At 36.2% G+C, this 12,580-nt stretch overlaps 1 protein-coding gene across 1 annotated transcript; it reads left to right on the top strand.

Annotated features, from left to right (window-relative positions):
- The first annotated feature begins 2,400 nt into the window (after positions 1 to 2,400).
- On the top strand, positions 2,401 to 4,525 carry Dip-C (dipeptidase C). The gene has a single exon (XM_081730683.1). It carries the CDS (start codon positions 2,640 to 2,642, stop codon positions 4,170 to 4,172), a length of 1,533 nt encoding a protein of 510 aa, XP_081586809.1. The 5' UTR covers positions 2,401 to 2,639; the 3' UTR covers positions 4,173 to 4,525.
- The last annotated feature ends 8,055 nt before the right edge of the window (positions 4,526 to 12,580 follow it).

Here is a 12,580-nt window from a genome sequence, read left to right as displayed (position 1 = left end):
CAACTCCAAGAGAAAGAGAAAGCCCCTCGAAAGTATCCCTGGAAGAAGATTTACCTGACGGATAAATAAGTGTACTGTTCTAGCGCATTTCTTTGTATCATTATGCAACGTGTACAACATCTCGTGTTTCATCCATTTTTGTTGCTTCTGTGCACAGAAGTATCACATTCCACGGAATTACATATTACGAGAAACTTGGACAAAAAGCCGTTCATTATCATCGGTTATCAATAGTCTAGAAGATATAACTGTGATACGTTAAAGAATTCTTTTCGTTTATATTATTCTCTCGAGAGTTTATTCTGTGCGAAAACGAAATAGATCAATCACAATGTGTATATCTCTTTCTTTCGAATTCTAAGTGTTCTAATTTGAACTATGTACTATTACATAGTTCTACTTTTGATTGTTGGAATTTTGTACTTGATTGTTGTTCATTGCCCTCATTCAACGTTTGATAAAATAGTCGACGGAATACTCCAGTTTCTTTGGGAGGCACCCTTGCGTCGTCACTGTACACTAATGGGATCTACGACTAAAAATAATGGGCATTCTCTTTTACCCAACTTCGATCCGATGTTTTATTCTTGAGTTATGGCTGTTCTTACATTTTTCCGACAAATTTTTGTGTAATCAAGGCGCCAAAAGGAGGCATTTTTACACCCAGGTTGGTGTATACTTTTCGTTTTATATCCGTGTCAGGAGTCACCTCCTGAAGTTTATGTTAATTAAGTTAAACCCTGTGTATATATATACGGGCACTATTTTATGTAAAACCCAAAGTTTGTTTAATAACGTAAATAGCTAAACTGTTAAAATTTCTTTACTAGAGAAACATTTTTTAGTTCTTGTAAGATTTTTTTGTCATACAAAATGAAGCTAAATATATACTAATAAATCAATGTAGCTATATTTTAGAAATACAATAGGCACTGATTATTCCAATACTGCTCTAAAACACACAGGAAATATCACATGACAAGGGCGCCTTACGCAAAGGGCGCACTATACCCTTCACGGGTTCTTCACCAACGGTATGTATTCATGGTACAGAACTGTGCCATACAGAAGAATAAATGAAACCGTTTATCTTTGATGTGTTTTCGCAAGGGTGTCTTATGTAAAGAACGCACTGTACTTATCAGGGTTCTTTAATGGGTTCTTGGGTTCTTGGGCGTGAATGGGTTCTTTACCAATAATAACCACAAGAATTTATTATTAAAAAATCCACCTTTATATATAATGCGATGTTTCGGAGGGCGCACGGGGAAACGTCCCGGTGGGCCAGCACGGGCCTGCCCTTGACTAGGAGGTACGGTGGCTCAGCGGTAGATTTCTCACTTCTAGTGTTTCATCTCTTCCTGCCAAGGACGTAAATGTTAGACGCAAACTTAAGAATTGTCTCTCAACTTGATTTCGCTTAATGTGCCTCTACAATCCTGCAGAAAATTCCTAGCTGACATTTTTGGATATGAATGGTTGCTACCTTTTCTAATGTGTTTCTAAATACAGAACTTAGCATCATGCATTCGTCAAACTCTTAGTACGCCACTAAAAAAACGACTGAATAGGGTCGTTCAAGTGAATTCTATGCAACCTGCACCCGAAATCACACGATTCTCAATTAAGAGTGCTAACATTTAGAAGAACCAATGAAGTCACTTGGTTAAATAAACTTCTGATCAATAATGCAGGAGTTTACTCAACCAAAAATCATTTTTATGACTGGGAGCTATTAGATAAAGTCCTAACATATATACTTTGATCCTGAATCAACCGAAATAAATGTGCTAACATTTAAAAGAGTCATTTTAAGGCTTGTTCAGAATACGCCATCGCAAATTTTTCGAAGTACGTCACATACAGCAACTCGAAGCTGACGAGAAAGACGCACCAAAAGACGCACTCAGTCAAATTGTTGAAATTGTCCTAGAGGACTACCTAATTTCATAAACCTGTGTTCACCAAACACTAATCAACTTCTTCTCTCCGAATAATGGAGAAGTATTAACCTGTTGAATTTATTTTGAAATGGATACTAAGGGCCTTATTCAGAGTCGTTCTGACGCGTGATTAGTATCATACTAAAGAATTCGACTAACATATGTTTCCTGCAGCAGTCAGGCCTTTAGTATGACTCTAATCATACGCCAAAACGACTTTGCATAAGGCCGTAAGTTTGTATTGCAGTGGAATCCTCATTCTTCTTGGTTTGGTTAGAACCTAGATATTTCATCTTTCTTCATCACCCATCAACTTCATAATTTTTATATTAATGTGTTACAAAACGATTGTTTATAACAAAAAATATTGAAATTCTTAACTGGAACTTACGTTTGCAGCTCAAGTTGTAGTTAAGAAGAAAAAGAAGAAAGTTACCTGGTAACATTGAACTTACAAATCAGCTGTGATAAGGTTAATTCCATGAAGATCAAGGAAGGTGACAGGCGTGAAAGTCAAAGTTTGTGTTGCCAAAACAGGTTATATTGTCATACGTTGTTTTATGTGAAAAGAAATAAGAAATCAAGAGGTTTCTTTAGAAGGTAGCTCTTTGAGATATATAAGTGATTTGAAAATCAAGTAATAACGTCAATTCTAGTTTAGAACAGTTGTTGTGCCTTGTCACGTCAGCTTCCGAAATGGCCACAAGTTGTAAATGTGAATTAGCTTTGAAAGGCCAACCATGTTCATGTGGTGGTTTCTTCAGCCGTGGTGAACATACTCTAAAAGTGCCAATGTCTATGTTTGCGTTGAATCGCCGACGGTTGTGTGAAAGGCTTCGACAAAATCCACAAGTACCAGGTAATTCTGTCGTCGTTCTGCAAGGTGGAGAGACCCAGAATTTGTACTGCACTGATGTTGAACCTGTATTCATTCAGGAACCTTACTTTCACTGGGCTTTCGGTGTATTAGAGCCAGATAGTTATGGTGTCATAGATGTGTCTACTGGAAGGTCAATGCTGTTTGTGCCACGCCTACCTGCCTCCTATGCAACTTGGATGGGACGTTTGTACACGTTAGATGATTTCCGAAGAGCTTACGAAGTGGATGAAGTACATTATGTGGATGAAATTGCACAAGTGCTGCAAGGATTAAACCCAGATAGTTTGCTTACATTGTCCGGTGTGAATACAGATAGTGGATTGAAAGCACGAGAAGCTGCCTTTGACGGTATCAGCAACTTCAATGTAAACAATCAACTTCTGTTCCCAGAGATAGCAGAATGTCGTGTAATTAAGACCGAATTGGAACTTGAAGTGATGCGATATGTCAACAAAATATCATCCGATGCACATATTGAAGTCATGAAGAAGATACGTCCAAATATGAAGGAATACCAGGGTGAGGCAATTTTTCTGCATTATGCTTATTTTGTAGGTGGATGCCGTCATGTTGCATATACGTGCATATGTGGTAGTGGGGAAAATGGAGCAGTTCTCCATTATGGTCATGCTGGAGCACCTAACGACAAAACAATACGCGATGGAGATATGTGTTTATTTGATATGGGTGCTTCGTATTGTGGGTATGCATCTGATATAACATGTTCATATCCTGTGAATGGCAAATTTACAGAGGATCAGCGCATAATATACAACGCAGTATTGAAAGCAAATAGAGCTGTCTTGGATGCTGTTAAACCAGGGGTATCTTGGGTTGACATGCATAAATTAGCGAACAGAGTGATGTTGGAAGAATTGAAAAAGCATGGTATTGTTAAAGGGGAAATTGAAGATATGATGAAAGTTAATTTGGCCGCTGTCTTCCAGCCGCATGGGTTAGGTCATTTTATGGGTATTGATGTGCATGATGTAGGTGGCTATCTTGAGGGGCACCCGTCTCGCCCTACAGAACCAGGGTTGAGGTCCCTTCGCACAGCTCGTGTGCTGCAGGCAGGGATGGTACTTACAATTGAACCTGGTTGCTATTTCATCGATCACGTGCTTGATCAGGCATTGGCTGATCCACAGTTATCTCAGTTTCTCGTTCCAGAAGCAATTGCGCGATTCCGTGGCTTCGGGGGAGTTAGAATTGAGGATGATATTATAGTCACCAACAATGGAGCAGAGCTTATGACTGTGGTACCACGCACGGTCGATGAGATTGAAGCCGTAATGAGAGAAGGGCAGAAAGAGAAAGTTGTTCTCCCCCAAGATAAAGTAACAAAATAAATCTAACAATATTCCCATAATAATGATAACCGTTATGCATTGGGGCATTCACTATTAATATTTTTATGACAGGTGCTAATTATTATGCTTAATTCATAATACCGTATAATTAAGGTGGTACAGTACAAATAATTGCAAAAATAAGCTATGGGGATATGTATCAGAATATATGAAATCGTATTTTTTTAAATTGTACACAATGATTTTTTTCTATTAATTGTATGTAGCAATATAATTGCATGTAAAGTTGTACAATTATTGGTATGATCTATGAGGATCAAAGATAAAGTATTTTATAATGTTTGATGCGTTGTATAGCAAGACTGTTACCGAATAAATAGAAAAGCTCTAAATATGAAGGTTATTTTCTCAGTAGCTTATTACATAATTATATTTTTAAAAGTTGTTACTGAAACCATTGTCTATCGTTTATTTAGGACAAAGCCAACCAACTTGCCATACGCTGCACTTTTTATGGGGGGGGGGGGTGTCTTGAGTGTTTCATTAATTTCTTATGTTTATTGGTATTAACATAATACAGTTCGAATTATTTGTATTCTTTCCCGACACCAAACAGAGTTCGCAAATAAAAAGGGCTGTTTGTCATGTATTTTTAGCTTGTTAAAGGAGTTCGACATGCCAAGTTCTGCTTAGAATAATAATAATAAAAAGATGAGATCTGTTAAGTCCCACGCTTATGCCAGCTAGGCTAAAGGAGACGGTGATGATCAGAAGTGAGTAAAATGATGAAATGAAGGAAGTGAGAGGAAACGGGAGTACCCCGAGAAAATTATGCACACGATGTTTGTTCACCACAAAGCTCATTTGGCGTGAACTGGGATGGAACCAAGGTCCCCATGCACCAGGGGTGAACGGGAGCACCAATTTTACCTATATGAAAAACTTTTATAACTCAGCAAGTAATAAGTTTATTTCAATGCAGACAAAAAAAAAAAAAAAAAAAAAAAATGCTGGTAACGAAAATTCCATATGCAGTGCGGGAAGTTGAAGGAGACCGTCTGATAATCTATGCCTGTTGCGATCTTACAGTCCCAAGAAGTGATTACTCCTCCAGTACTTTCTAATTTATCTCCATTGGAGTTTTTTTTTTTTTTCTTTCTTTCTTTGGTAATACATAAACGACCATGTTCATAGAACTCCAGTACCGGATTTCGTATTTTTACTTTAAAAAAAAAATTATATATTTAAAAAAAAAACTATGATTTACATTGTATGTTTTTATTAATAGCTTTTTAGATCGACACTCGTTTGTAAACGAGTGAATTACTAACTACTCTCTATGGGCTGTCTATGCTCTGACTTTTGTTACTACTACTACTTGTTTACTGTATTGCGCAACTTGATGATAATAAGGATGATGATGTCACCTTTCCACATTACCATGGACGAGCAGTTACCCGAAGGGGTCAGTCCTCTGTACTAGGTTAGGCCTACACCCGTTCAGAGAACAAGCTCTTCTTGTATATGCTACTTCAGTGCAATATGGAATGGAAGACTCAAATACAAGCCTGGATTCGAACTCGGGCCTTGACTCAATCTTGGTTGTTGACCCTCACGGCTCGTATACATACCTCCGACCTTTGACTTTGATTTGAGAACCCAATCAATTGCCAGGCATGGATACAAAACGCGAGTACTTCAACTTTCCAGATTAAGCAAGCGCTCACAGGAAAAAAAAAAAAAAGTAAGCTCGAAAAATAAAATTAATTATTCAATAAAAATATTGATTTTTGAAGCCGAATGTTGTCTAACATGAAGAAGATTCCAAAAACTGTTTTTCCAAGCACGGTTTCATTCTCATACAACGCAAATATGAGGCTTGTTTACATTCGAAATAACCCTTGCACTAGCTTCCGCTTCCTAACGAGAATATATTGAAACAACAGCAAATCTCTACTTAGCAATACGAATACAGTTCTGCTTGTGAAATGAAAAGTTTCTTCCACTGAATTATTTATTATAAACTCCAAATAATAATAATATGTACAGTAAAGCTACATTATTCAACTACCAAAACAGGTTTATCCAAATAGTTTCATGTACTTCAAATAAAACAGGATTTAATTTTGAATGTCCTCTTTTCGAAATAATTCTGAAATTGTTTACATAGTTTCTTGCCAATAATGTAGAAGGAATTCAAAGCTTATTAAGAATTTAAAATATTAAGTACCTCTGCTCTGCATTGTACAATCTGCGGATCGCATACTACGCTCTCAAAACAGCTCTATACAGTACGGGTTACTTGGCTTATAGAGAATCAGGGTAAATGTCAGGGCTACTTTCGGCCCCTTTCCACATTCTTACGTTTCATTCAACATTATCAAGGGACACAATATTTATTTTATTATATACCTAATCTAACCTACTACTACAAGACCTATTCTAAGTACACATATAAAAATACACATATAAATACTCACACACGAAAATATTACAGGCACTGACCTTCAATGTAAATATTATCCACAAAATTTTAATCTAGATTCCCTGTTCTCAAGCGCTTCTCCCAAAATACATCCTATGACGATATATATGAGCCTCGAGCAAAACAACACGATCAGATAGCACATAAACATGCAACGCAACTGTTTACATTTTTCATATCTGGCAGAGAGAAAATATTTATTCTACTTAATAATTTACTTAGCCTTCTTTCAATAGGAACTAATATGAAGTATTGAGTTCCTCTAACAAATTTTTAGATCAACATTCCGAATAATCCATCACTGTAAACAGTTTTCTTTTAATTCAGGAAAAATGTCATCATAAACAAATGAATACTATATAGCGAAAGCTCATACTGAAGACGGAAGCAGACAAATGACGATCGAACCTCGTTAATTTCTAGCACCCAATTGCATTGTTGTACAAGATTCTGATTTCTTTCTTTACTTTATATTGAAATATCGAAACATCATACCACAAAAATAATGTCAATAGTAATTTTAAGAGCCAATTATTTAAGATATTAATTTGGAAGGTTGTTATTTCTGAAATAAGACTATTTATATCAATGTAGCCAAACTATGATCATCACATTTTGAAGTTACGATACAAATTCCCCCCTAACCCCAAAAGGTATACTTTCGAACTACATGTGGAATATATTATCGAAGGTATCCGAGGGAACTTTAGCTTACTACACCATCATTGCCATTATGATTCTTGCACATACGAAATTTTAGCCAAAGAGTTAGTCAAGGTTATCACTTTTGAAGATTCCGTAAAAAAAAAAAAAAATAAATAAATAAAATAAAAATAAAATCCACATAAACAATCCACTAATTCTTGTAGATTCCACTGACGAGTTTCCGTAGTTCACGAGACACGCATTAATCTGAATGAGACTTACTTGCTGTCCTAGTTGGAATAACTAGGATACTGACACCTCATCACTCCAAGAAAACAGTAATCCAGCCTCCTGGTTACTTCGTTATTACAAGGTAAATAACAAGTCCAACTGAACTGACCCAAAGCCATGTTTTATCTGGATGTAGTCTGCCACACTTTACCTCTCCAAAAGAAACTCCAAGGTTATCATGAACAATAGCGATTGTTCCAACTGTCCACATTAACATGGATCCGCCAAGCCGTGAACCTCGAACACCACGTTCAAACAGATGACAGAACTGTTTTATACAACCCTCACTGACAAATCAGTTTACATTCAAATGTAGACATTCCTCTAACATCTCGAAAGCATAATTTTAGTTATTTTGAGGGTTGAATCACGGATTTAATCGTTTTCTTGAAAGTTTTCCAGGAACCATTCAATACGGGTCCCTCCTAGGATACAGCATCCCGCCATACAAGCGTCTAGAAGCGTCTTACAACAGAACCATGGGTAATTAAAAGCGAATCATAGAATTGTTTTCATGATGACGTAACTGAAAACCAATTAAATCTAAACACCTTTCTTTTATCCCTCTAGAGTCTAATTGATTATTGGATACCTAAATTAGAAAAGAAATATGTTTTCGAAGAACGTAAAATATTAAATATGGCCGAACAAGAAATTTTGAAGATTAAAATAAATTCGGTTATTACCTAGTTCAATCCATTTCCTACTTCCCTCTTAGTAACTTCGAAAATCCTAAGCAAATAAAATAATAATAATAAAAGTACCCTCCTTGAAACGAATTTCCTTACTACAAACTGTATGAAATAATAAACTATTACAAAAAATTCTACAATACCTTTCCTCTACAAACAAAATATTGAAATGACAAATAATAATTAAAAAATGCTAATATGAAGAAATAAAATCAACTGCGTAATCAATATCTATTACATGAGCATATTCTCATGCGCCATGCTTGACATTACTCACTTCTTTTTCTCAGCAGTTGGATTTTTTTTTTTTTTTTTGGAAATATTCCAAATGCTCCATGTATATTCCAGATTGGAACATCCAACTGGGATGTTACATCCTCCTGGTCGAACAGGAGAAATTCTGTAAACTGGAAAATACCAGTTGGAAGAATTTCTTTTCTTCTTTTCCCTCTTCCGCACAAGTCTACAGAAGCTCTGATTTGATGGAACTGCATGTCTTACTTTCGATGACATTAGTCCAGTTACCATCGGTGGTCCACTGGTATACCAATTGCCTGGTATTGACCATCTATTCAGCATTAAATGCCTGTGTCTTTTCACTCGTAATCTTTGACCATGAAGCTTGGAGAATGCATACTGATTCCTAACTTTCCACCTTTTCTTTCGTTTTTCTGAACTCATCACTCTATTCCTTTGACTTCTCCGCTTCACACAAAATTCTGTCATGTGAGATCGAAATCTCTTCCCAGGGCATGCTACGCCACTGAATCGCTTTTGTTTTCTTTTTACTAATGGATTACACCCTTCATAACCTACGTGTTCCTGCCGAGTATCAAGTTCCACATGTGATATACCTATATGACTCACATCGTGTTCGTTGTTTGTCATCATTTGATGTCCCGTCTCATGATTTGTTGAACACCCTGTCTTATCAAAACACCTTACATCACTCTTTTCTATCAACCCTACAGTTTTCTTTATGTTCACACGGGATTTTATTGGTAGGTGGTATCCGCCACTGAAACCACAATATTGCTTCCCTTGGGACATATCAGAGTTTACCTTTTTCGTCTGTTTCACCGAATTGAGGGATCTGAAATGCGGAACTCGTCTCTCACCCTTTCCTCTCTCTCGTAGTAAATCGTTATCTGATGTGTTGCTAATCTGTTTCATTTGTACCGTAAATACCGAATTAAGAGGTACAGAAGAGATGGAACCATCATTTCCCATTTGCGATTCACCATTTGATCCTGTCATTTCAATTTCCTTTTCCAGCCTATTATCCTGCATACACTCTATGTAACAAAATCTGTCCACCTGACTACACGATAGCGAACCTGAATCAACCTCAAATACTGATCTACTACTTAGAATCCGACCTTTAGAACTTACTGATGAACGAAAATACTCCTCACTGTTATCTCTCGTGTCAGTTCCCTTTGACATCATCATTGATATGCAAACTGAAATAGAAATCGTCCCAGGATATTCCGCATCGAAACAAGTCGAAACACAATTCCACTTATCGATCTCCATTCCAGTTTTCATATCCCCAACATTTGCAGGAGTTCGAAAACATTCCTTCACGCTCGGAATTCTTTCAATGTTCGCGCACTCTATATTAGATCGCTCACTGAGTTGATCAACCACACGTTGTGATAGATTATCTACAGGTTGATTCACGAATGCAAACTGTGACCTTTCATGATTGTAATTATCACAGTTTGAATTCGTGTGCTGGCCAAAAATCCGATTGTTGAAATTCAATACACCTAGTCTATCGTTAGTTCCTTTGTAACATACTTCCGTATTATCCTGAAGGACATTTACGCAAACTTGAGACTCGCATGTATCGTCATTTACAATACTATGATTTACATTAGAAATACTAGACATTACAGACATGTTTCCAAATACATCTTGGTTTTTGTCCTTGTCTGGTGGTTCACAAACCACACCTCTGGTATTTAATAAACATTCAACAAGTTTCGCGAAATTTCCATCCTTATCATACTCGCTTACACATCTATCACGCTCATTCTGATTGATGTCCACTGAAAGACACACAGCATTGTCTTTGCACAAGAACCTACATTCCTCACTTCTATTATCATAAACAATTCCAGTTATTGTAACTATATTTACATCTCTTGAACCTTCATTACTGTTAACAACTAAAACATGATCTGGCACTATAGATTGCAGTGCAATATTCTTTTGAATGTTTACTACTACACCATCACCTTTGATAACTCTACGTATGCGCACCATTTTCTTAATCTTCTGCTACACTTTTAGTTCCCAGACTACCATCTCAAATATACTCCACATACAATTACGAATACCCTCGGGATTTTGGCAATTTGTATCACAACTTCCTAATAGGCTGCTTGCTATGAGAACGGTTACGTGCTCATGGAAACCATATCCTAAGGCTGAGTCGCCAATTTTACTTTAAAAAAAAAATTATATATTTAAAAAAAAAACTATGATTTACATTGTATGTTTTTATTAATAGCTTTTTAGATCGACACTCGTTTGTAAACGAGTGAATTACTAACTACTCTCTATGGGCTGTCTATGCTCTGACTTTTGTTACTACTACTACTTGTTTACTGTATTGCGCAACTTGATGATAATAAGGATGATGATGTCACCTTTCCACATTACCATGGACGAGCAGTTACCCGAAGGGGTCAGTCCTCTGTACTAGGTTAGGCCTACACCCGTTCAGAGAACAAGCTCTTCTTGTATATGCTACTTCAGTGCAATATGGAATGGAAGACTCAAATACAAGCCTGGATTCGAACTCGGGCCTTGACTCAATCTTGGTTGTTGACCCTCACGGCTCGTATACATACCTCCGACCTTTGACTTTGATTTGAGAACCCAATCAATTGCCAGGCATGGATACAAAACGCGAGTACTTCAACTTTCCAGATTAAGCAAGCGCTCACAGGAAAAAAAAAAAAAAGTAAGCTCGAAAAATAAAATTAATTATTCAATAAAAATATTGATTTTTGAAGCCGAATGTTGTCTAACATGAAGAAGATTCCAAAAACTGTTTTTCCAAGCACGGTTTCATTCTCATACAACGCAAATATGAGGCTTGTTTACATTCGAAATAACCCTTGCACTAGCTTCCGCTTCCTAACGAGAATATATTGAAACAACAGCAAATCTCTACTTAGCAATACGAATACAGTTCTGCTTGTGAAATGAAAAGTTTCTTCCACTGAATTATTTATTATAAACTCCAAATAATAATAATATGTACAGTAAAGCTACATTATTCAACTACCAAAACAGGTTTATCCAAATAGTTTCATGTACTTCAAATAAAACAGGATTTAATTTTGAATGTCCTCTTTTCGAAATAATTCTGAAATTGTTTACATAGTTTCTTGCCAATAATGTAGAAGGAATTCAAAGCTTATTAAGAATTTAAAATATTAAGTACCTCTGCTCTGCATTGTACAATCTGCGGATCGCATACTACGCTCTCAAAACAGCTCTATACAGTACGGGTTACTTGGCTTATAGAGAATCAGGGTAAATGTCAGGGCTACTTTCGGCCCCTTTCCACATTCTTACGTTTCATTCAACATTATCAAGGGACACAATATTTATTTTATTATATACCTAATCTAACCTACTACTACAAGACCTATTCTAAGTACACATATAAAAATACACATATAAATACTCACACACGAAAATATTACAGGCACTGACCTTCAATGTAAATATTATCCACAAAATTTTAATCTAGATTCCCTGTTCTCAAGCGCTTCTCCCAAAATACATCCTATGACGATATATATGAGCCTCGAGCAAAACAACACGATCAGATAGCACATAAACATGCAACGCAACTGTTTACATTTTTCATATCTGGCAGAGAGAAAATATTTATTCTACTTAATAATTTACTTAGCCTTCTTTCAATAGGAACTAATATGAAGTATTGAGTTCCTCTAACAAATTTTTAGATCAACATTCCGAATAATCCATCACTGTAAACAGTTTTCTTTTAATTCAGGAAAAATGTCATCATAAACAAATGAATACTATATAGCGAAAGCTCATACTGAAGACGGAAGCAGACAAATGACGATCGAACCTCGTTAATTTCTAGCACCCAATTGCATTGTTGTACAAGATTCTGATTTCTTTCTTTACTTTATATTGAAATATCGAAACATCATACCACAAAAATAATGTCAATAGTAATTTTAAGAGCCAATTATTTAAGATATTAATTTGGAAGGTTGTTATTTCTGAAATAAGACTATTTATATCAATGTAGCCAAACTATGATCATCACATTTTGA

The sequence above is a fragment of the Thermobia domestica genome, chromosome 11 (genome assembly GCF_964235325.1).
Source record: "Thermobia domestica chromosome 11, izTheDome1.hap1.1, whole genome shotgun sequence".
NCBI lineage: Eukaryota > Metazoa > Arthropoda > Insecta > Zygentoma > Lepismatidae > Thermobia > Thermobia domestica.
The sequence above is the reverse complement of the archived record's forward strand: the minus strand, read 5'-3'. Positions and strand labels throughout refer to the sequence as shown.